We start from the raw sequence: 22,838 nt of genomic DNA, 5'->3' as shown, positions 1-22,838 counted from the left end.
CAGAAGGACCTTGGAATAATTTTTAATCCAAATGCAAAGGAACCTGTGTCACTTACTAAGGAGATAGGTATTGGTGTTGTGACAGAATTTATAGAACATGGATTAGTTGCAAGATATCCTGAAGTTTTCTCTCCTAAATTAGGTCTTTTAAGAGGATTTGTGCATAAGATTATAGTAAAAGAAAATACGACACCTATTGTACACAAGGTAAGAAATGTTCGAAATTTAATGAGGGAGCCATTAAAACAAGAATTGGAAAAATTATTGAAAGAGGACATCATCGAACCGATAGAATCTTCGGAATGGTTGGCTCCGGTGGTCGTTGCACCAAAGGAAGATGGTAAAATCCATCTATGCATTGACCTTAGAGACCTCAACAAATGTATATGGGTTGATCGTCAACCTCTTCCAAATATCACAGAAATGCTATCAGTGAAGGCGAAGGGTAATACATTCAGTGTTTTGGACATGTCGTCGGCGTACCATCAAATAAACCTACATGTTGATTCACGACATTTAACATCCTTTGTAACACCGCTAGGAGCTTTTAGGTATAAGAGAATGCCCTTTGGACTTGCTTCTGCGTCTGCGGTGTTCCAAAGGATAATGGAACGAGTTTTGGGGGACATGAGTCGTGTATTATGTTTTCAAGATGATATACTAATCGTAGGGGAGGATGAATCTGATCATGATCTTTTATTTCATGAAGTAATGCACAGGTTAAAAAGGAATGGCTTAACAATTAAGAAGGAAAAGTGTCAGATTCGTAAAAGAGAAGTAACATATTTGGGACACACAGTAAATGAATGTGGAATTAGGCCAAAGAAGAGCATTGTCTCTGCAATTAAGCATGCTCCTGAGCCGGGTTCGAAAGAAGAGTTAAGGTCATTTCTGGGTCTTGCAGAATATTGCTCCAAGTTTGTTAAGAACTTTACAGAAATGGTTGAACCATTAAGGAGACTTATGAAGAAGGGAGTAGTGTATGTTTGGGATGATAGTTGTAAGTGCTCTTTTCAAGAACTAAAAGATCATATTTCAAAGGTTCCAACCTTAGGAATATTTGATTCATGTGCCAAAACCTTTTTAACAACTGATGCTAGTAACGTAGGTGTTGGAGCTGTGTTAACTCAAGTTAAGGATGGTGAAGAACGCATCATTGGTTTTGCATCCAGGAGGTTGCAGGGTGCCGAAGTCTCATATTCCGTGATAGAGAGGGAGGCACTGGCCTGTTGTTGGGGAATAAACCATTTCAAATTTTATTTGTGGCGTTTACCCTTTAAGTTGAAAACTGACCACAAGCCACTTACCTACATTTTTAAAGGGGGGCGTGGTTTAGAAGGTGGTATTACCCCGCGAATTTCCAAGTGGTTGTTGTCAGTATTGGGATTCAACTTCACGGTGGAATTTGTGAAAGGTGATAAGAATGTTGTGGCAGACTACTTGTCTAGAGCGCCAGTGGATGAAGGTGAGTTTCAGGAAATGGAGTCAAAAGATGTGGTGAGTACCATTTTAGGAGAGATGGCTATAACAGCACAAGAGTGGGAACAGGCAGAAGTTAGTGATATAACTATGCAAGTTGTGAAAGCAAGAGTAGTGAGTGGTTGGAAGAATGGTGATGAGAAGGATTGTGATTTGGTAAGGTACTTTAGAATTAGAGATCAACTAAGTATAGTTAATGGGAGGTTGTTAAGAAGGGACCAACTCGTTCCACCTGTTAATATACGTAAACACATTATTGAGATTACACATCAAGGACACCTGGGTAGGGGAACAATGAAAAGGAAGGTGAGGCAGACATTTTGGTGGCCTGAAATGGACAAGCAAGTGGAAGAAGCAGTAAAGAATTGTGTAGCATGTGCCAATAGCGATAAGACCAAGGTGTTAAGGCACGTACCCCTAGCTCCTGTGCAATTTCCTAGTGGTCCATGGGAAAAATTGGCAATAGATTTCATTGGACCTATGTCTAGTTTGGGAGTGGGGTGTAAATTTATATTGGTGTTAGTAGATTATCATTCCAAATGGTTCACTGCTAAGGTGGTTGGGCATGTGAAAACTTCAGTAGTGATAGAATTCTTTGAGGAGGTATTTATGGAGGAAGGCATCCCAAAATGTATTGTGTCTGATAATGGGGTGCAATTTACATCATCAGAAATGACTGATTATATACGAAGAGTTGGAATCAAACATGAGAGGGTAGCTCTTTTCCATCCGCAAGCCAATGGTCTGGTGGAGAGAGTAAACCGATTAATAATGGAAAACATACAGTTATCTCTGGCGAATCGACTTCCATGGAGAAAAGAGTTGAGTAAAATGATCTGGACTTATCGAACGACTCCCCATTCTACAGCGGGAGTGTCACCTTTTGTATCATTAAAGGGAAGGGAACCTGGTGTGTTGGAGTGTCCGGTGTGGTTGAAGACCAATAATAATAGAGTGATAGTTGATAGAGATTCAATAAGGGCAAGAGTTGAAAAAATGCAGGAAAAATGTGCCACACACTACAATAGGAGGATGGGTGTGAAGTCTTGTAATATACAAAGAGGAGATTGGGTGGCAGTAAGGAAGAAGGGTATTGTTCTTAAAGGAGAAAGCAAATATTTTCCTCCTCAACGTGTGTCAAATGTAAAAAAAAATGTGGTGGTTTTAGAAAATGGATCCACATGGGACATGGGAAATGTTTGCAAACTTAATCGTTGAAATTCTTATGGTATTTTACATTATTGTATATAGTTAGTCATATTGTGTTCATTTTGATTTGTCTTGTTTTTAATGAAAGGGGGGAGGTGTGTGGAGATCTTAGTATTCATTGTAGCATCTTCCTTATGGAATTTGGAATGTGATGAGGTAGTAGGCTGAGGTCAGGAATGGAATGATGTGAGAGAAGGATCTGGAGAGGGGAGGAAAAGGACGTGTTTATAACTGCTGAAGGTGTTATGACTTGTTACCCATAATAAAGAAAACTTGGATAAAAGAAGAGGAATTCTGTGGAGTAAACGTTACACAGTGCTCCATTCCAATACTTAAAACTGGTCACAAAACCATCTTCCTCACAAAGTCTAACCCACAAAACCAATCTGTCCTTGGGGCTGTCTCATCCCAAAAATATTGCTTCCAGGTGTACCCCTGAATAAACAAATCATCAGTGAAAGTTAGACATAAACCTGTTCTTCACAAGTTGGTATAGAATACCCGCCATCTATATGTCCCCTAGCAGTTCAAGAAAAGTGCACAACCAAAACTTAGTCCTGACATTGATAAAATACGAACACGCAACACATTTCTGTCAGACCAAGAGAATCATTAGTTTGCCACCTCATTGATGCTTGCATAAAGGCTGGTATCTTTTGAACACTGTCCCCTGATAAAAATGGCACTAGTACTCAAACGTTTCTTTGCCGCTGTACCCCACAACTGAACGGCTCCCACAATGAAGATACACCAACTCAACAGCAGATTTTTTAAAACAAATCTTAACCCCTTCACCACACCGTACATTCTGGAATCCCAAGGGTTAAACATGGCTCTGCTGTGCCCAACACAAGAGCAAACATGGGTCCGCACCTCTTCAGCTCCAGCTCCTGTTCCATAAACATAGGCTCAGAAGGAGAAACACAAGCGTAAAAGACTCTGGGATGTAGAAAAGACCATGTTGCGGTCAGTTATGGGTGCATATTTAATGACATCAATGGCTGGCAGCATAGTTCGTAACGATTCTGCCAGTCTTTTGGACAGAGGAGTGTTTATCAGAAGTGCAATGGTAATAACTGTCGGAAACAAGCAGCAGCGCAGGAAGGAAGGCAGCAATAAGGGAGGGAGGAGGTGCGAGCGAGGAGGCAACAAATGGTCATAGCTGGCCAAGCAAATGTGACGAAGCTAAGCTGTGAGCAAGAATGCTCCGCTAATGAAAAGGGAAGCTTCACCTAATACGAGCAAGATGCAAAGAAAAAAAAAAACAGATGAACATGACAAAGCGTAATTATACAATAGTTGGTCCCTGCTCCCAACGAGAAAAAGGAGGGACTAAGAGGCATGACTGACCACTAGCAAGCAAGTTTTTTTAAATGACACTGAAATGAGCAAATTAAATGCCTTTAAGGCCACAGAAGAAGTATACTTAAAAATGTACAAGAGGTTGTTCGCTTACACTTGACCTAAAAAGCAAACTCGTGAACTGAGGCCAGAGATGAAACATCCAGTCCTAGATAGCACAGCACAATTCCCAGTACTCAGTCCTACTGACACAGCACAATGCGCAGTACTCAGTCCTACCTACACAACACGATGCTCAGCAGCCAGTCTTAGTGACACAGCATGATGCCAAGCAGCCAGTCCTACTGACACAGCACGATGTACTTTAAAAAAGCATACTTTAAAATCATTTGTTTTGGGATTGTTTATTCAGAAGTGCTGCAAGTAGGAATGGGGCCAGCTCGTCCCCAGCATGAACATCCATTTACCAAAATGTCAGGGGTACCAGAAGTGACATCACATGCCATTTCATCTTTATGTTCACTCATACACACATGCTTACGTATAAACACACATTCACTCATATACACACACGCTCTTTTACAGAAGCACACTCTCACTTGCGGGCATGTCCACAACATACATTTAAAAGTGTTTTTTACATACCTCAGCTACCAAGGAGGGTCATATTCCAGCTATTTGTACTCTATTTTTTTTTATTACACAAATAGTGAATAATATATCATTCACTATTAGTGTAATTAAAAAAACTGATTGAAAACAAGGAAGTGAAGCCCCAAACAACGTCCATAAGGATGAGCTGGCACTTATTTTGACATCTCCGAGGTCAGGGGTCGCAGAGGCAGTACCAAGGGTCAAGCTGGGGGGCAGGGTCGCAGCTGAGACTCCTGGTGGCCCCTAAAGGACGCCTATGGTCCCCAGCAACAAAACTGGCCTCAAATGGCAGTGAAACCGGCCACCGCCCAGCCAGCCCACTCGGTAGACCAGTCCGGTCCCGGGTATCCCTAACACTGTCCTCAACCTTCCTCATTTTAGGGGTCAAGAAGGCAGCACGAGCAATAGAAACTAGACAGGCCTATTTTCATTTGGGAATCTCTGCCCCTTCCTCATCTCTTAAAACTGCAGCAGCAAACAGGACACTGGTAAGGGCCTAAGCAAGGGGATGGGGTGAACCCTATACTGCTCCTGGGGTTCAAAATGTGGGTGATGTTACATCCTCTACCTCTGGCATTGTGATGAACTGACATCCGTGGAAAAACCTGACCATATCTAAGGCATCGGAAAGGTTTAATCAAAGGACACTAACTTAGAATTAACTACAGGTGCAGAACAAATAACTCAGCAACAAGGGATATATTTGAGTAATTAGGAAGAGCAAAGTGCACACAGCTCATTCTTTTTAACTTTTTAAATCACTCCTTGAAAGCAGCTGGCTGCCCCATTACTCAAGTCCTTCCAAAACCTATCAGTGCACTTCCTTGATGCTCGTCTCCTCCTCTTTTAACCCACTGAGTCACGCCATATTAATGTATTGGTATTTATATAGCGCAAACCTAACTTGGAAGCAACAGATCACTGTACATTACATGAGGGGCCGAGAGATGATCTACAAGATCATGCACATCAAGTGTGGATTACATGAATAGAATTCCTACATTCAATTTCACATTTTTAGACACAGGGTGATTAAGGGCTTGATTTAGATCGGATATAATGGGATTTATATTTTGGTGGACAGGATATTCGTCACCATTGTGACGGAGTAACCCGTCTGCGGAGATCTAAATCACGCCTTAAGTGATTTACCTAGAATCACATGATATGGAGCCAAGCACCTACGCTGGTATTCGAACCTGTAACACTCTCCTCGCCTCTTTGTTAAATGTATTGTTATATCTTCATTATATTCATGCAAACATATGCTTGTTTTCTATTCTTTAGTGTCTCTAAAATCAACTACTACACTGTGTTTTAACCTTTTGACTTGGTTTCACTATTTGGCCTACTTTTTCAGGGCCTTGTAACTCTGCCACACTCCCATCTAACCTTATATTGTATGATACTGTAATTGCATTTGTATAGGGCTTACTAACTAACGAGGTATTGAACACTTTATGGTGAGCAATCCAAATATATTCATAATGCTGCTTTTTAGATCTAGAGTCATGCACTTTGTTTTGTGTTTGCATGTTTCTCTGATGCCCTGCACATGCAACCTACTTTAAACTGCTACACTTTTAATTAATCTCTTCACCTTGCCTACTCTGAGTGTGTTCAAATATGGCTGCATGATTCTGCCATTTCGATTAATACCTATTCACTCTATTTTGGCTGTTTTTTGATACAATTCTCTGGCAGTCTGCAGTTGTGAACTATTATGACTATTGTGCATATTGTTCTTCTTACATCAAGTAAACTGTCTAGGTATTCATACTGCAGGCCTGTTATGCTTTCACGACCTCTACCTGCTGCTAATTTTATGTACCACACCTAATGCCGTTGAAAATCTCTGTGAAACCTGCAGTGAGTGCATTTTGTGCAAGAGAAAACAATAAATAAATAAATTATGAGCCAACTTTTTTGAAAGTTAGGTACAATAAAAATCAATTGAAATCAAATAATCAAATTACATTTTCAGGTATATTGAGTACAAATCCACTTATGAAAGACAGAATAGCATTCAATTTGTTTTATCAGCTTCGCACCTGTACTTAGAGTGCATTTAGTCGTTCTTTGTTATTCACACCTGGCCAGGGCTCTTACACATGATAGAAAGATCCTCCTCCAACTGTCCCCACAACATTTACCTGGCTCGTACTTTTTTCTCGTCCTCCCCAGTGTTGCTGGGATCTCTCTTTCCATCTCGTCACACATTCACGATGCACCCTTCTCGCTTCATTTGTTTCGCTTCTCCCTTTCTAAGGGCACAGGCTTGGTATTTTTCCTTTCTTTTTGCACCCATCCCTGCTGCTCCTGAGCTGATGAAAATCCAGCATTGAAGTGCTTATATACTATAAAAAATACCCTGTGATGTACTGCATCACTAGAAAGGGAAGAAGGACTCTTTGTTCAGCCCATGATTATTATGGTCTAGCTTGTCAGTACACCTGTTGCCAGAAAATTATGTGAGAATCACCACTAGAGGGGCTTTGGCTCCACCCACATGTTGGGAGGCAGGAGTACATGTTTTGATTGGGTAGAAGTTGTGTGCTTTCACCAAATAGTGATTGCTCTCCACACAATAGGGATCATTTTGTTTACTTATCAGGCTGCCTGAGCCTGAACCTTCAGTGGCACACACATATCAATGTAAAGCTATCAAAATGTCTTAGATAAGTAGATATATTATGGTGTATTTCTCTAGCAGTAGCACGGATTGGAGGGGGGTAGCCGATCATCTACGTGGAGTTTTAGGTTTAGCCTGACGGTGCAACTGTCACCTGACCTCTTAGCCTACACCAATATTATTCTACAGTTCTACACAAATACATATACATTCTCATGCTATATATATGTAATGCTTCACATTACCATACATTAAATGTTGGTAATGTTAAGCATTACATATACAGGGGACCGCTTGCGTTCTAGATTTATTTTATACCCTGGTATCTGGGTTATGGGTTAGTACCCCTTTTTCTAGAAATATTTCGCATTACCATACAACATTCCTTTAAAGCCAGACCTATTGGCATTGCCAATGCTTGTTTTTTTAAATTAGTCTATTGTTTTCAATGTATGTTCAAGGGTTATTTTTCACTTTGATTTATGTACTAAATAATGTGTTTAAAGCCTAATCATGTATGCATAAAGCCATGTAATAATGTGACATGTTTCTTGCAGGTATTTCGACCTCCAAACCCTATTCTCTAAAGACCAGTATCACAATCAGTGCCTATTCCAGAGGGTCTGCATCACTCCACAGAACTGAAGAAGAAGTGACAATACTTTAATTTCACACTACAGGTGTCTACAGAGAACACACACCGACAAGCAGAAGATGACCCCTGTACCCACATCTTAAGGACTACAGGAAGCACATTCCACTATCCCAAATGCAGAATTGAACAGACATCTGGCGAAAGCTATTGCAACATTATAATTACTAAAGCAAAAAGATCAATGGCCGCTATTAATAAATACAGTTTCTAAAATTTAAAAAAGTTTATAAAGATTGGAATTTACCTTGTACAATTGTGACATTTTGGATGATCCGTGCATGCTTTATGTCCACTAACTTCATCTCCTCCATGATCATCGACAAGTTCCGTATGTCAAAGTCCAGCCGTGCATTCATGAGACTAAACCTCTCCCTCAGGAGATCAGTTGCACTTTGCATGAGGCTCATGGACTTGTTTAGGTAGTACAGCTCCTCAGTGTGAGTGTTGAACCCAAGGGTGCAGGACAGCCGTACCTCGTCCAGGTATTTCAGCATGCTGTGCACGTGGTTGTCTGTGGCATTGATGTTGGTAAAAATTGTGCTGATTTCTATTTCATGAGAGTCCATGCGGGCCTCTAAACTCTCAAACCTCTCAGCCGTCCGGTTTTGTGTGTACTTTGCATGGTACTGCAGGTCCTGCATGAACTCGTCGTGGTCATCCATGGAGGAGGAGATGTTATCCAGCTGCAGCTGCAGGCCCATCACCTGCAGCACCAGGTCATGCATTACCTCCGCGTTCTGGCTGATCCTCTGCATGGTGGTGCTGACACTACTCTGGATGTTCTTGACTGTCTCGCTGGTTTTGGTTGAGGTGGCACGCAGGCCACTAAAAACCCTAGTGTAGTTCTGCCAGTCGGTCACAATTTTTTGCAGGATGAGGGTCTCTTCGTTTGTCTTCCTCTGGATGACCTGGATCCAGTCCGATGTCTGGCCCGCAGTAAAGTTGAAATGCTGCACAGCGGCACTTATGTCATACCTCTCTTCCACCACTGCTTTCAACGACGTGTCTAGATTGGTGGTGGCCGCCTGCCAGCCTTTCACTTTCTCCAACACAAGGCCTAGAGTTTGGTTGACCTGCTGAAGGGAGAAGGAGTTACTGTCCAATTCACTATTGAGTTTACGGCCAGTGGCTGTGAGCAGATCCTGATCCTGCACCGTTTTACCCAGCAGCATTTCCTGGTCGAGAAGCATTTTTTGGATTTCTTCCAGTTCTCCCTGTAGTTTGCTGATTTCTTGCCCTAAGTGACTGGCATCATGGCAGAAGGAGCAGTTACCAACAGCTTTAGGATCTAAAATATCAACAAACATACAGCTGTTACTTCCACTTTTTAAGCAGTCCATTCATCCTCTGGTTTGCTAAAATCAAAAATTGCACCATGCACCAAACTATTAATACAGACTGCCTGTTTTTGTAACATGTGGTATTTTAGTGTCTACTAAGTTCATGATCTGCCAAAACCATCCTTTCACATTGCCAGAGTCTATCATGTGCAACCAAGATGGTTGTTTCCTCAAACTCCTAAAGGTACAGGTTTATATCTTATTCTCAGTTCTTTTAAAAGTTCTTAAATCCCCCAAAACTTGACCTCATACGAGGCCATTCTCAGTGCAAGCGGCAGCCCTTTGGGAAGCTACACCTATTTGAATGGGTATGTACCCTTTGCAATCACTTAGCCTTCAGGAAATCATTTATAACATGATATGCTAGTAAAGTCGACAAGTCAAATTGGAGACATTCCTCATGCACATACATTTTGATGTATCTAAAAGTGAGTTAAAGAAGAGATTTTTCTTTCAACCACTTTTGTATTTTTTTCTGGATTATTTTGAGAAACATTTGCCTTACAAAACAGACTGAGAAATTGTATTTGTTCATCCTATGGACAGCAGTCGTGGAGTTTATTGCTGTGCACATGGAATGTGGCAGGGAGCACCAACACACAAGAGGCCTCTTTGGATGGTGGCAGAAGCTGGGGAAAACTGGCAGACTCAACAGTAGGGTTGAGGTCTGCACAACATAGCCAAGAGGAGACTGGACTGAGGTTCCCTCTTAGGGCTGACAGAGAAGCTCACTGCAAAATAACAATGGGCAAAAGCCTCATAAGATATGCAGGATCTAGAGCATGGGCTTCATATCTATTTCTCCAGCATTTCAGTAGGTGCATGCATGTGTCTCAGTTTAGACTCTGGTCTGCAGCATGGATGCCATTTATAGATTACCAGAGGTAGCAGCTGCTACCCCTGGCTCGCCCATTGCAATGCCTGGGGTGGATCTTGTGACCCTTGGCCTGTCCTAGTGGTCACTATTTACTTTGTGCAACTCCCAATGGGAGATTAACCATTCGGTTCTATCAATGAAATACGTTTAGTAGTGCAAAGAACACTCTTCACAATACATCATAAAATGAAATAAATTAAAAAAAAGTATGCACATTTTAAAATTGTTTCCTAGTTTCAATATCAGAAATATATGAAAAATTATGTTTCAAAAAAACCTTCCCCTCTGTGGTTCATGTGAGTGATAGTGATTTACAAGTGATCAAAAAACAGAACTAACCACAATAACAAATAAATCATGTTAATAACCTAGTACTTATTTATTAGATGACACACATGAATTACTACAGGTGTATTCCTATTTGTATCTCCTTGTGATTTATCAATACATGTTCTCCTTATGTACACTGGGCATCGGTGATACCAATTACTTTGATGCCCAGATCACGTTCATGTGGCATCACATCCTTTGATTCAGTGTCAAAGGTCAGCTGAAATCATTTATTTTAAAGTCACTGAAGTCAAAGGGTGAATGCTGTTACTACCATTAGGCCTGGCATTTTGATGACTCTTCTCTCTCATTTGCTTACTGTTCTTTGGTCAGTGTATGCAGGCTTCACTTCCTCTGAGCCTGCTTGACTACCCCCTGCAGTATGGCTAAACTACTTGTGCTCTTTGGCTGCTTGCCTTGTGGGAGCTAGCGGTTTCTGTTTGTTGAAGCACTCCTTGTGAGTACATATTTGTGAGATGTCTACCTCATGTAGCGATCCCTCCATGCCGCTCTCTCAGCCATATTCTTTGGTCCCCTAGACGTGCTTATCTTGTCCTTTCTCACCCTTGTGTTTTTGCCTTCCCATTCCTTGCCCCCTAAAAGTTTTTTTTAGGATCATATCTTTGCGTGACAAATAACTCTATTAATGACTTTTATGTTGAATCCTATACTCAAACAATGAAATTATTTATATACAGTTTAGAATAGAGCAGACTAATTAATGTATGGTTTATGCTTGTGTTGTACAAATTTGAGTAATGGATTTTTGTACACTAACATTTGTGGAATGTTTAGGTATCTGATGGCTGTTGTTGGTTCAATTGGTGGATTAATCACTGCTCTGTCAATGTTTTATTCATAGGTGAGTTTCTCCTTCGGCGGGTGGGGGGTTTGAATCAAAGAGGCATCAAGGGAAAGGAAAGGGTTTTCCTTTCCCCCGGTGTCTCTTTGAGCACTCCTGCTGTCCGATCACATTGCGATCGGGCAGCAGGAATGCCTACTAGATGCCAAGGATTTTCTTTTTTTTGCTTATCTTTCATGTTTCTGTTTCGAGGAGTGGCCCCTTGTGCAAGGGTTGCTCCCCATTGGGGGGCATGTGTTTTATGGCCATTTCTGCCCCTGTTGGGTGCAGATCTGCCTATTATTTTTAGGCTCATCTGCCCCCAAGGGGGGCAGAAACCACTGGAATGCCAGGGATGTTTTTTATTTGTTTATTTATGTGGGGGGGGGGGGCATAGAACTGTTGGCCATTTCTGCCCCCGTGTGTGTAGATCGGCCTATTTTTTAGGCCCATTGCCAAGGGGGTGGGGGGGAGGGGGCAGAAGTCACTTAGGCACCATAGTGTGTGTGTGTGTGTGTTTTTTTGTTTGTGGGGTGGCCCCTTGGGCAAGGGTCTCTCCCCATGGGGACTCACTACTAAAGGCATTTTCTGCCCCCCTTGGGGTAGATAGGCCTATTTTTTAGTAGGCCCATCTGCCCCTATGGGAGCAGAATCCACTTAGGCACCAATTTCTAAATCCTTGATGGCGGGGTGTTTGTCAACTGGCAAAGTATTTGCATTTGTGATTAAAAAAAAAAACATTTTTGTTCTAGTTCAAAGCTTTTGCTTTATTTGCTGTGGCTCCTTGCGTTTTTGGTGGTGGTTGACCTGCGGTTTGCATAGTTGCATGTTTTAGGTAAGTAAAAACAATTTACTCCAAAGGAGTATTGTTGCCATGCATGAATGTCATGTTTGTAGGTGGTGTACTAAATGCAGGATTGTGTGGGAAATTGTCCTTAGATTTGTGCACAATGATATTTATGTTGTCTTATTGCTAATTTGCTTTTCTTTCTTTCTTTATAGTGGGATATCATTGGTGATTGCTGTGTCTGTGCAGAGTAGTTCCTGGTGAGCCACGCTTTTTGAAGCAAGTGAGAGGTATAGTTTTTGAGTTTATTACTCTTACTGATAAAGCTACACTTTATTACTTATCTTACACAGTGCTGGTTGTTGGTGGTGCATTTGTCCAGTTACTTTTCGTAGGAAAGATCATGGCTAGCCGCAGGATGAGCGCTCAGCAGGTGGTCGGTGTGCTTTTTGAGTCATTATCTGGTCATGATTATGAGACGGACTCTGCATCTGAGGCAGAGGAGGGAGTGAGAGATTCTGGCAGTGAAGTTTCTGTCGTGGAGGAATCTTCTGATGATGAAGCCACTCTCAGTGCAGGTGAAGGGCCTGTTTTAGAAGAGGACACTGATGTGCCATTAGTGCAGCAATCTGGGGCTGAAAGGTTTCCCGTTAGAAGACCTGAACTGTGGGTAGCCGCAAACATGAAGCAGCCAGAATTGCCTGCCTTTACTGGTCTCCCGGGGTGTAGAGTCAATACAGAGAACTTTTTGCCTGTCAATTTCTTTGAGTTATTTGTGGATGATGTGTTTTTGGAAGAGACTGTTGAGCAGACTAATTTGTATTCGGAGCAATATTTGAGGGACAACGCTGCTAGACTTAGGCCACACTCTAGAGCTACTCAGTGGATTCCCAAAAATTGGGACGAGATAAAAAGGTTTTTGGGTTTGACTCTTTTGATAGGGTTGATAAGGAAGCTGTCACTGGCTTCTTATTGGTCTACTAGTCCCTTGATGGCAACAGCTATATTTCCTGCAACCATGAGTCGTAATCGGTATGTGCTTCTTCTTAGGATGCTGCATTTTGTTGACAATGCATTAGCCTTGCCACAAGATCACCCTGATTATGACCGTCAGTTAAAGATTAGGCCTGTCCTTGATCATTTTGTAGATAATTTTTCAGAGGTCTATGTTCCAGGCAAAGAAATAGCTGTGGACGAGTCTTTGGTCATCTTCAAGGGTCGTTTGGTTTTTAGGCAGTACATTCCTAGCAAGAGGGCACGATATGGAATTAAATTGTATCTGCTGTCTGAAAGTAGTACAGGATATGTGTATAGTTTCCGTGTCTACACTGGTAGGGATTCCAGTATTGACCCCCCTGGTTGTCCTCCCACTTTTGGAGTTACTGAGACAATGGTGTGGGAACTTGGTAGAAGACTGTTCAACAAAGGTCACCATTTGTATGTAGATAACTTCTACACTGGAGTGCAGTTGTTCAAGGAATTGTTTAGAGTGGACACTGTTGCTTGTGGCACAATTCGTTGTAACCGGAAAGGCTATCCAAGGGAGCTTGTATGTAAAAAACTTGAGAGGGGACATTGCAATGCCTTGCGGAACGAGGAGCTGCTAGCTTTGAAATTTCAGACAGGAGGGATGTCTACATGCTAAGTACCATCCATGATGAGAGTACTTCCCCCGTGACTGTTTGGGGCCAGGTTACTGAAGTGCGCGAACCTGTGTGCATTTTAGATTATAATAAGCACATGGGAGGTGTAGATAGAGTTGATCAGAGGTTGGAACCTTATACAGCTATTCGTAAGTCTTACTTTTGATATAAGAAGTTAGCAATTCACCTCTTCCACTTTGCAACTTTTAATGCTTTTATTGTGTTTAAGGATAGGTCTCCAGAGTCAAAGATGACATTTGTGAAATTTCAGGAGTCAGTGATAGAGAGCCTTATTGTGGTGGAACAGGCAACATTTCCTAGAGAAGCAGTGGTGGAGGATGTGGCTAGATTGACAGATCGCCACCGCACATTCCTCCTACGCCCAAAAAAGACTTTCCAGCTAAGAAATGTAGAGTCTGTGCTCGAAGAAGTATCCGGAGGGAGCCTCGAATGTACTGCCCAGATTGTCCTTCAAAGCCTGGGCTGTGTGTGGGTGGTTGTTTCAAGACTTACCACACCCAGAAGAATTACTGGGAACTACCATGAGTGTAAACTGCCTGTTTTAGATTTTCATGTGTTCAGTTTCATGGTTGGCATTTCTGTCATATACTAAGTTAGAGCTTTTGTGTTTGTAGTTTTGTAATTATTTCTAATTAGTGAGTGGTTTGTTGTGATGTGATGCCTTTGTGTGTGGATTGGCGCTTGGATGACGGTGTACATATTGACTTGCTGTTGGCTACTGCAACACACTGCCAGCCAAACGCCAGTCCACACACTCCCTATCAGCTGATGTGATTGCTGTATCAGGCATGTGGGCGTATGTAAGTGATGGGCCCTTGAGTAGCACTGTCTGTCGATGCGAGTGTTGTAATGTGCTGGGCCCGTGGCTGGAGGAGTGAATGATCTTGTGCATGTCATGTATGAAAGGTGTGTGAATGGACTCTAAAGCGGTTGGTGCCTTGTCGTGGCTTTACATCTTACGAGCTGTGAGTCATTGGTTCCGTTTTTTGGCCTTTCAGTTATTAACAGTGCATTTCATTTTTGTGAAATCTCTTGTTAATAAAATTTGATCCACTGAACCATCAGTCACCCTCGTGCCAAATCCAACCAGTAGGTGTGGTAAAAATGACAAAACCTGCTCCGCTGTAATCAGGCATCGCAGCACACCTGTGACACGCTAGGTGTTTCGGGTAGACTCCGATGATAAAGCATGCCACCAACTTGGCTGGTGGGTGAGGGGTCTTTTTAACATAACCTAAGTGCGTTTCTTTTCACAATTTTAGTGTTTGGAACATCACATGTATATGGACACACCAAAATGATCTATTGCAAAACTACCTGTGTTTGGTCCCGGGTGAGGCCTTCATCAAGGGAAACCTACCAAACCCAGACATGTTTTAAAAATAGACACCCCAAGGAGTCCAAGGAGGTGTGGCTTGCCTGGATCCCCCAACATTTTCTAACCCAGACTCCTCTGCAAACCTCAAAATTTGCTTAAAAAAGCATATTTTCCTCACTTTTCTTTGTAGGATCACCGCTGCGTTACAGATTAGCTATCACCCAGAGTTCCCCTCAGTCTCCCAAGTAAAATGATACCTCACTTGTGTGGGTCCCCAAAGCTGAGTCAGCCTAAAAGATGTATAAAAGAAAAATATGTGCTTATCAACTCGCTGTGCTATCCCTTCAATCTCTACAGCTTGTTGGCATTTTTCTGTTGCAGGCACCTGGGCCACCCACACAAGTGAGGTATCATTTCTATCGGGAGACTTGGGGGAACGCTGGGGGGAAGGAAATTTGTGGCTCCTCTCAGATTCCAGGACTTTCTGCCACCGAAATGAGAGAAAAAATAGTTTTTGGGTCATATTTTGAGGTTTGCAAAGGATTCTTGGTAACAGAACCCGGTCAGAGCCCCACAAGTCACCCCATCTTGGATTCCCCTAGGTGTCTAGTTTTCAAAAATGCACAGGTTTGCTAGGTTTCCCCAGGTGCCGGCTGAGCTAGAGGCCAAAATCCACAGCTAAGCACTTGGTAAAAAACAGCTCTGTTTTCTTTGTGAAAATGTGATGTGTCCACGTTGTGTTTTGGGGCACTTCCTGATGCGGGCGCTAGGCCTACCCACATAAATGAGGTACCATTTTTATCGCGGAACTTGGGGGAATGCTGGGTGGAAGGAAATTTGTGGCTCCTCTCAGATTCCAGAACTTTCTGTCACCGAAATGTGAGGAAAAAGTTTTTTTAGCCAAATTATGAGGCTTGCAAAGGATTCTGGGTAACAGAATCTGGCCAGAGCCCCACAAGTCACGCCATCTTGGATTTTCCTAGGTGTCTAGTTTTCAAAACTGTGCAGGTTTGCTAGGTTTCCCTTGGTGCCGACTGAGCTAGAGGCCAAAATCCAACGCTAGGCACTTTGCAAAAAACAGCTCTGTTTTCTTTGTGAAAGTGTAATGAGTCCATTTTGTGTTTCCTGTCGTGAGCATTAGGCCTACCCACGCAAGTGAGGTACCATTTTTATCGGGAGACTTGGGGGAACACAGAATAGTAAAACAAGTGTTATTGCCCCTTGTCTTTCTCTACATTTTGTCCTTCCAAATGTAAGACAGTGTGTAAAAAAGATGTCTATTTGAGAAATGACCTGTAATTCACATGCTAGTATGGGCACCCGGAATTCAGAGATGTGCAAATAACCACTGCTCCTCAACACCTTATCTTGTGCCCATTTTGGAAATACAAAGGTTTTCTTGATACCTATTTTTCACTTTTCATATTTCAGCAAATTAATTGCTGTATACCCGGTATAGAATGAAAACCCAATGCAAGGTGCAGCTAATTTATTGGCTCTGGGTACCTTGGGTTCTTGATGAACCTACAAGCCCTATATATCTCTGCAACCAGAAGAGTCCAGCAGACGTAAGGTATATTGCTTTAAAAAAAATTACATCGCAGGAAAAAGTTACAGAGTAAAACGTGGAGAAAGATTGCTGGGTTTTTTTCACCTCAATTTCAATATTTTTTTACTTCAGCTGTTATTTTCTGTAGGAAACACTTGTAGGATCTACACAAATGACCCCTTGCTGAATTAAAAATGTTGTCTACTTTTCAGAAATGTTTAGCTTTCTGGGATCCAGCATTGGTTTCTCACCCATTTCTGTCACTAACTGTCAGGAGGCTGAAAGCACAAAAAATAGTGAAAATGGGGTATGTCCCAGTAAAATGTCAAAATTGTGTTGAAAGTGGGGTTTTCTAATTCAAGTCTGCCTGTTCCTGTAAGCTGGGAAGATGGTGATTTTACCACCGCAAACCCTTTGTTGATGCCATTTTCAGGGAAAAAACCACAAGCCTTCTTCTGCAGCCTTTTTTCCCAAATTAGTTTTTTTTTTAATGAAATTTTTGCTGTATTTTGGCAAATTTTTTGGTCTCCTTCAGGGGAACCCACAAAGTCTGGGTACCTCTAGAATCCCTAGGATGTTGGAAAAAAGAATGCAAATTTGGCATGGGTAGCTTATGTGGAGAAAAAGTTATGAGGTTCTAAGCGCGAACTGCCCCAAATAGCCAAAAAAGACTCTGCACAGAAGGGGAAAAGGCCTGGCAGCGAGGGGGTTAAAGAAGTCTATGGAAAATGAATGGTGATTTTGCGTTTTGGGACCCCCCTTTTTTCTCTGTCCCTGCGGGACAGATCACCCTGAAACTTTCACGCACAAACTAGAGTTTCGCAAAGACTCGTCAAACTTGGCAAAAGTTATTAGCAACACAAAAAACGCATTTCCTATGGAAACTCTGAGCTATATATACACATAACGTCCATTGTCACAAGACATTATGCGTTAAAAAATACCATGCTGCAAAGCAAAGGGTTGTAAATAAAAAACACATTTAAAAAATCCATGATAAAGGTATGCGTTGACACAGGCATGCGTTCTAGCACCTGAGCTTCAAGGAATACTGTTCAGATGGCTTGAACCATTATCATTTCCAGATGGAATTGGCTGGTGATGAACAGTAAGATACTCACCAAGGCCGTGGAGGTTTTCCTGCACTGCAATGATTTTTTTATCATAGTACAACTGTGAATTAGCGATGTCATCAGAAAAAGAGTCGACCTTCCGAAAGACTGAAAAACAAAGAAGCGAGAATGAAAGGGTGTTAACGTTGTAAATTTAGGCAAAATAGGGAAAACTGATATAGCACTGTCCCACCTTGTTCTTAGGTTGTGAATACAGGTGGAATAGAGAAATGATGATCCAATGAAAGGTTTCAGGTTCTATGGACCTATTGTTTAAACATTTTTCTGGTTGCAAAGCCTGCACTTCACAAAATCACAGGCTTTGCAATCGCAAAAGGGTAATTGCAGTGTACTGAAGGTATACTGCGAGGCAGAAACCTTTCTGACTCAAATTGTGCATTTTGTGGCCCACCCGTAATTGGAAAGGAGAGGAGGCATCTAAGAGGTGGCCACTGTCTTTTCAAAATCTTTGTGGAATGTGTCAAAGTTTGTAGCCACAAACAATTGATGAAATACGGATTCTCTGAAGGAGGTGGTGTCCAAGCGGAAGCTGCCCTAGCAGACTGCTTCCAACTTCTGAACACTGGCAAACTGTTTTGTGAGTCGATCTTAATACATTGTGCCTTATCAAACGCAAGAGATAGATACTAAAACTTTGCAGCAGTTGTGCTGAATTATATTATTTCTCTAGCAGTTCTGCCCCCACTACTGCCTTGAGTGTCAATGCCCATCACAGGATACAGCTCGGTTCCATACCCCACCCCATGAGAACAACCAGCAGGAGAGGGGAAAACTGCGGTCTTGGAGATATGGAGATTATTGATCAATATCCCTGATCAAGGAGAGTCCCAAATGGGTTTCCTAGAAGGACACACATTATTCATATTGATATCCAGGCATGGAGGACATTGATATACATAAGACTCCAGTGGTCTCAAATAAAGATGTTGATGGTAAACACAAACAGGTCTCACCTCTCTCTAATGTGGCATATCTAAGCTAGCCAAAGGCCTAAATATCATCTCCCCCTCGCCTTATCCAAATGTGTCTCCATCTAAGGCATCAGGAAGGTGTGCTGATATACAGGATCTGTGGTTTACCTCTCTCCCCACAAATTGAAGCTGAGCTAGCCTAAAATATGTTTCCATGGGGTCCGGTTGACATAATTAGGTGCTGGTCTGGCTTGCAGCCAGTCACTGGGCAACAGCTCCAACATGTGCGTTGGTCACTTACGGTTAGCTGCATCGACCTCTGGTGAAACCAAGAAGGGTCTGACCAGTTGGTCAAGGAGAACTCATGACCTCTGTTGAACTATTGTTCACATTCAAACCTGTACCAGCTGTGGTGAGACCCCACTTTTAGAGTTATGCTGGTCCTGCAGGAAACGACATACAAGTGTCCCTGGCATGGTGTAAGGACATTTCCACCATGCGAGGGACACTTGCAATATAGATACTATTAATGTACCCCACCTTTGTCAATATATTTACAGTACTCACATATGATAGTGGCCATTCCAACATGCACCCAACCAAAACACTCACCATAGTGGCAGCCATTTTTCGCATGGCAGACTGTCCTCTGCCAATGTGGTGGAGATGGAACCTTACCACATCAGCTGTTTGAAAGTACATTGTCAAAACTTTAAATCAGTCCCTTACACCTTAGCAAGGAGAGTTATAACCTCACTCATATAAAGGTCTCACAAGCGGATCAGGACCTACAGGTACAAGAAAGTATGCAACAGAGGTAGACATTTTAGCAGTCACATGTCAGACACTGCCTCTGCTGTAAACCCAGCTAACAATCTTAATGCAGAAATAGAGTGGCAATATTTGCCATTTCAAGGTAGGAAGGAGCCATGATGCTGGTGGGGTGGTAGTGGTGCATACCAGATCTGAGCTTACAGTCCCTATTTTATCATCCATCCCAGATAATCAACCCTCCACCTTAGAACTACAAGAAATGCATTTCAGGCCAAGGGCAACAGTTGCTCTATATGGCAATCTCAGAAATCCGTAGACTTCACTTCTCTGATCTGCACAAGCATACCTGATAAAAGAGTACTCCATCTACTTTTGAAGGCTTGTGATGTTCTGGCAAGAGAAACCTGGGATTCTTGTTTTACTCAACGTTGCATGACCATGCTGAGGAAATGTCCTAGTTTCTGTGGGATGCAGGTGATGTTTAAAGAAGAGTGTTTCCAGCTTTGTTGGTCCACCAAGTGAAACAAAGGCATCAGCATGGCAGTGTACACACCACCATAAGGATAACATCTACTCTCACCTCACTATATGTCCACTGAGCATGGCACAGAAATGTCTAAAGCTGGGTGGCAATACAGAGGCGTGGCTTCTGGTGCCGAGGTCTCAGCTGCTTGATGACACTCTGTGCGTTTCTTTTAGACAGCTTCAGGAATTCATAATATAAGGAAAGATTCAGGTGCTGTGAGAAAATCAAGCAAACACTCCCTAGCTATAGATCACACTGCAGATTAAGGGGAAAGGGCCATTGGAGGCTGTGGCTTAGTGGCAGAGAGGGGCTAACTACAGACAAAGGTCAGATGGTCACAAGAGTGCCAATGAAAATACCACACAACTACTAACCAACACACTTGTACATGTGACAATTCAGAATTTTCTAACTACTCAAAGCTAAAAGAATGGTTTGACTAGCAGGTATTAGTCCTTTTTATGTAATTATTAAACTACTGTTGTTGTGCACATTCCAAAATTAGACAAACAGTGCCACCATATGGTGGATTGTTATAAGCACTGTTGTCGACAATTAAGTGCCGGTGCAGAGCACTGGAAACCACCGGCTAAAATTAAGCACTGGTATGGCTGTTCTTATCTCCCTTTATTTCCAGCAGGCTGGTGTTGCTTCTCCTGTGTTGTGGCGAGGTATGTCATGGTTACTCAGCTGCTTATCACTACCACCACACCCAAACACATATGTGTCATGATGCTAACCTTACTGTTTTGGAGAATGTTATTTCCATTTTATGGCTATATCATCACAGTTACAGCTTCTGCTGGTTCTGCCCCCTCCTTTGGCCTCAACATGTTGCTACAATCTTCCTTGCTGTGTTCCTCTAATACTCAGTCACCTCCTGTCCTGGAGTGCCGTATTAAGTAGAAGTGATTTGGTTCTCTTCCGTCTACCCTTTCTACTCCACAGGCTACATTCCTGGGATATGTTAGGGTAGAGGTTTGGGACGTGTATCAATTTAAAATGCCAGTTTGCTATTTCCCCATTTTAGGGGATTAAACTCAGATGTGAAACCCTTACAAGCCATGGCACAAGCGATCAGTAAATACAAGAGGGCAGCGTGTAGGAGGTCTCTCTGATGCCTACATTTAATGAGTTAACATCTCTGACTTTCCCTATGGTTCTTCACCACAACTTCCACAGATAATAGTGGAGTTTCAATCACAGTGAGTATGCAAAGCTCAGTGGTAACTTTACACTAGACTGGGTGTATTAGTAATATCTAATGTGAAATCTCAAGTTATATCAGAATATTGTAGCTAAAATATTGAGGAGGTAAGCGAATACAGATAGGTATAATTTACTACGCTTAACTCTACATCTACATATCATTTACTTCGTCATGGTACGTATGTATGGAGTTGAGTATACCAAACCTACACATATTTAACTGTTGATATTTTATCTTAATATTTTGGCTTTGATATTAGGGGGAAATCTAGATTTCACACTTGATATTCGGTATGTACACCCCTGCAGTTAGCTCAAGGATTCTGCATACTGAAGGGCCTTTATTGTAGAATGCAAGTTATTTTTTGTCTGGACCAGCCCATTTCCCAGCAGACTCAATCCAGGAAGGCATTTGTATTACCCTACTTTGCCCAAGAAGCTTTAAGATGGGCTATGTCACTGTTTTACTTTGTATGTGTCTATCTCTTCACAGTCATAGCTCTGATTATTTTGTCAGCTCTCTTTGGCCTTAACATTACTCTGTGCCCTGCCTTGTTGTGTTTCTCCAATCTACAGCCACCCATGAAATCCGGGGGTGTCACCTACACTTTATCAAGAACCAGTGTCTTCTCTCTGATCTCCATCCCCTCGGCTCCCTGTGAGGTATAATGCAAAAACCTAATTCCAATGTCTTCTTGGTTATATTACTGTAGGGGATTGGGATTCCACCCACTTCCATTTTCCATTTAGTAAAGCGCAACAAACCACACCCCGAGGTGAATCTTGGCGCTTAGCCTACACACAACTTGCATCTCGTAACTAAAACAGCCAGGTTTTTATCAGTCTTTGTACTTTAGCAAAATCCTACCAACAGTGGAGATATAACAGGCTGATTCCACACCATCTGGGCAGTATAGGAGAATGCTCTGCCCCCTGTTTCGCGAGGCATAAATATGAGGAATGGTCAGAAGCTCCTTATCACTGGATCTTAGTGTGCGAAAAGGACAATGATAACGTAATTTGTCTTTCAGGAACAAAGGAAATTTGCCCAACAAAGATTTGTGGGTGAGGCAACATATTTTGAATACAATGCACTTTCTGACCGGAAGAAAGTGAAAGGCTCTGAGGATGGGACAAGAAGGAGAGCCTTCTGGGGGGGTTACAAACTAAATGGGCAGCCATGTTTTGCACCACCTGCAGTTCAGATAGGGGGGTATGATTCACTCCTATAAGCAAGGAGGTGCTATAATCCAGCTGACTAATGACCAAAGCTTGGACCAACTTTTTCCTAGCCGAGTAAGGAAGCCAGGGAAAAACCTTCTTTTAAAGCTGCATCGTAGCAAAGCATGTTCCCCTTGTAGAGGCTACGTGGCTTTTCACCAACAGTTCCTCGTCAATTTTGATACCTAGGTTTTTTGCAGATTGACCTGAACAGGGGACTGACCTCCAATTCAGGAGCCACCAGTCAGGAGACCAAAGATGTTGGGCTTTGCCAAACAGCAGGACCTCCGTCTTCTCGTCATTCAACTGAAGGCAGTTCTTAGACATCCAGGTTACAGTATTCCTCATGCAATCTCAAAATCGGTGCACAGTACCGTCAATGTCCTGTCCCAGAGAAATGATCAACTGGGTATCGTCAGCCTAGTAT

General features: G+C 42.3%; 1 protein-coding gene across 4 annotated transcripts in view; it reads right to left on the bottom strand.

Moving 5' to 3' along the window:
- SCARA3 (scavenger receptor class A member 3) overlaps window positions 1–22,838 on the bottom strand; it is a 184,380-nt gene that overhangs the window by 53,568 nt on the left and 107,974 nt on the right. For all 4 annotated transcript variants that reach the window (XM_069233709.1, XM_069233710.1, XM_069233711.1 and 1 more), the window contains exons 4-5: window positions 17,759–17,857; window positions 8,176–9,219 (exon numbers count right to left, since the gene is read on the bottom strand). In XM_069233709.1, the coding sequence (XP_069089810.1) occupies window positions 8,176–9,219; window positions 17,759–17,857 (1,143 nt within the window). The remainder of the gene's footprint in view (window positions 1–8,175; window positions 9,220–17,758; window positions 17,858–22,838) is intronic.

The sequence above is a fragment of the Pleurodeles waltl genome, chromosome 5 (genome assembly GCF_031143425.1).
Source record: "Pleurodeles waltl isolate 20211129_DDA chromosome 5, aPleWal1.hap1.20221129, whole genome shotgun sequence".
Lineage (NCBI taxonomy): Eukaryota > Metazoa > Chordata > Amphibia > Caudata > Salamandridae > Pleurodeles > Pleurodeles waltl.
The sequence above is the reverse complement of the archived record's forward strand: the minus strand, read 5'-3'. Positions and strand labels throughout refer to the sequence as shown.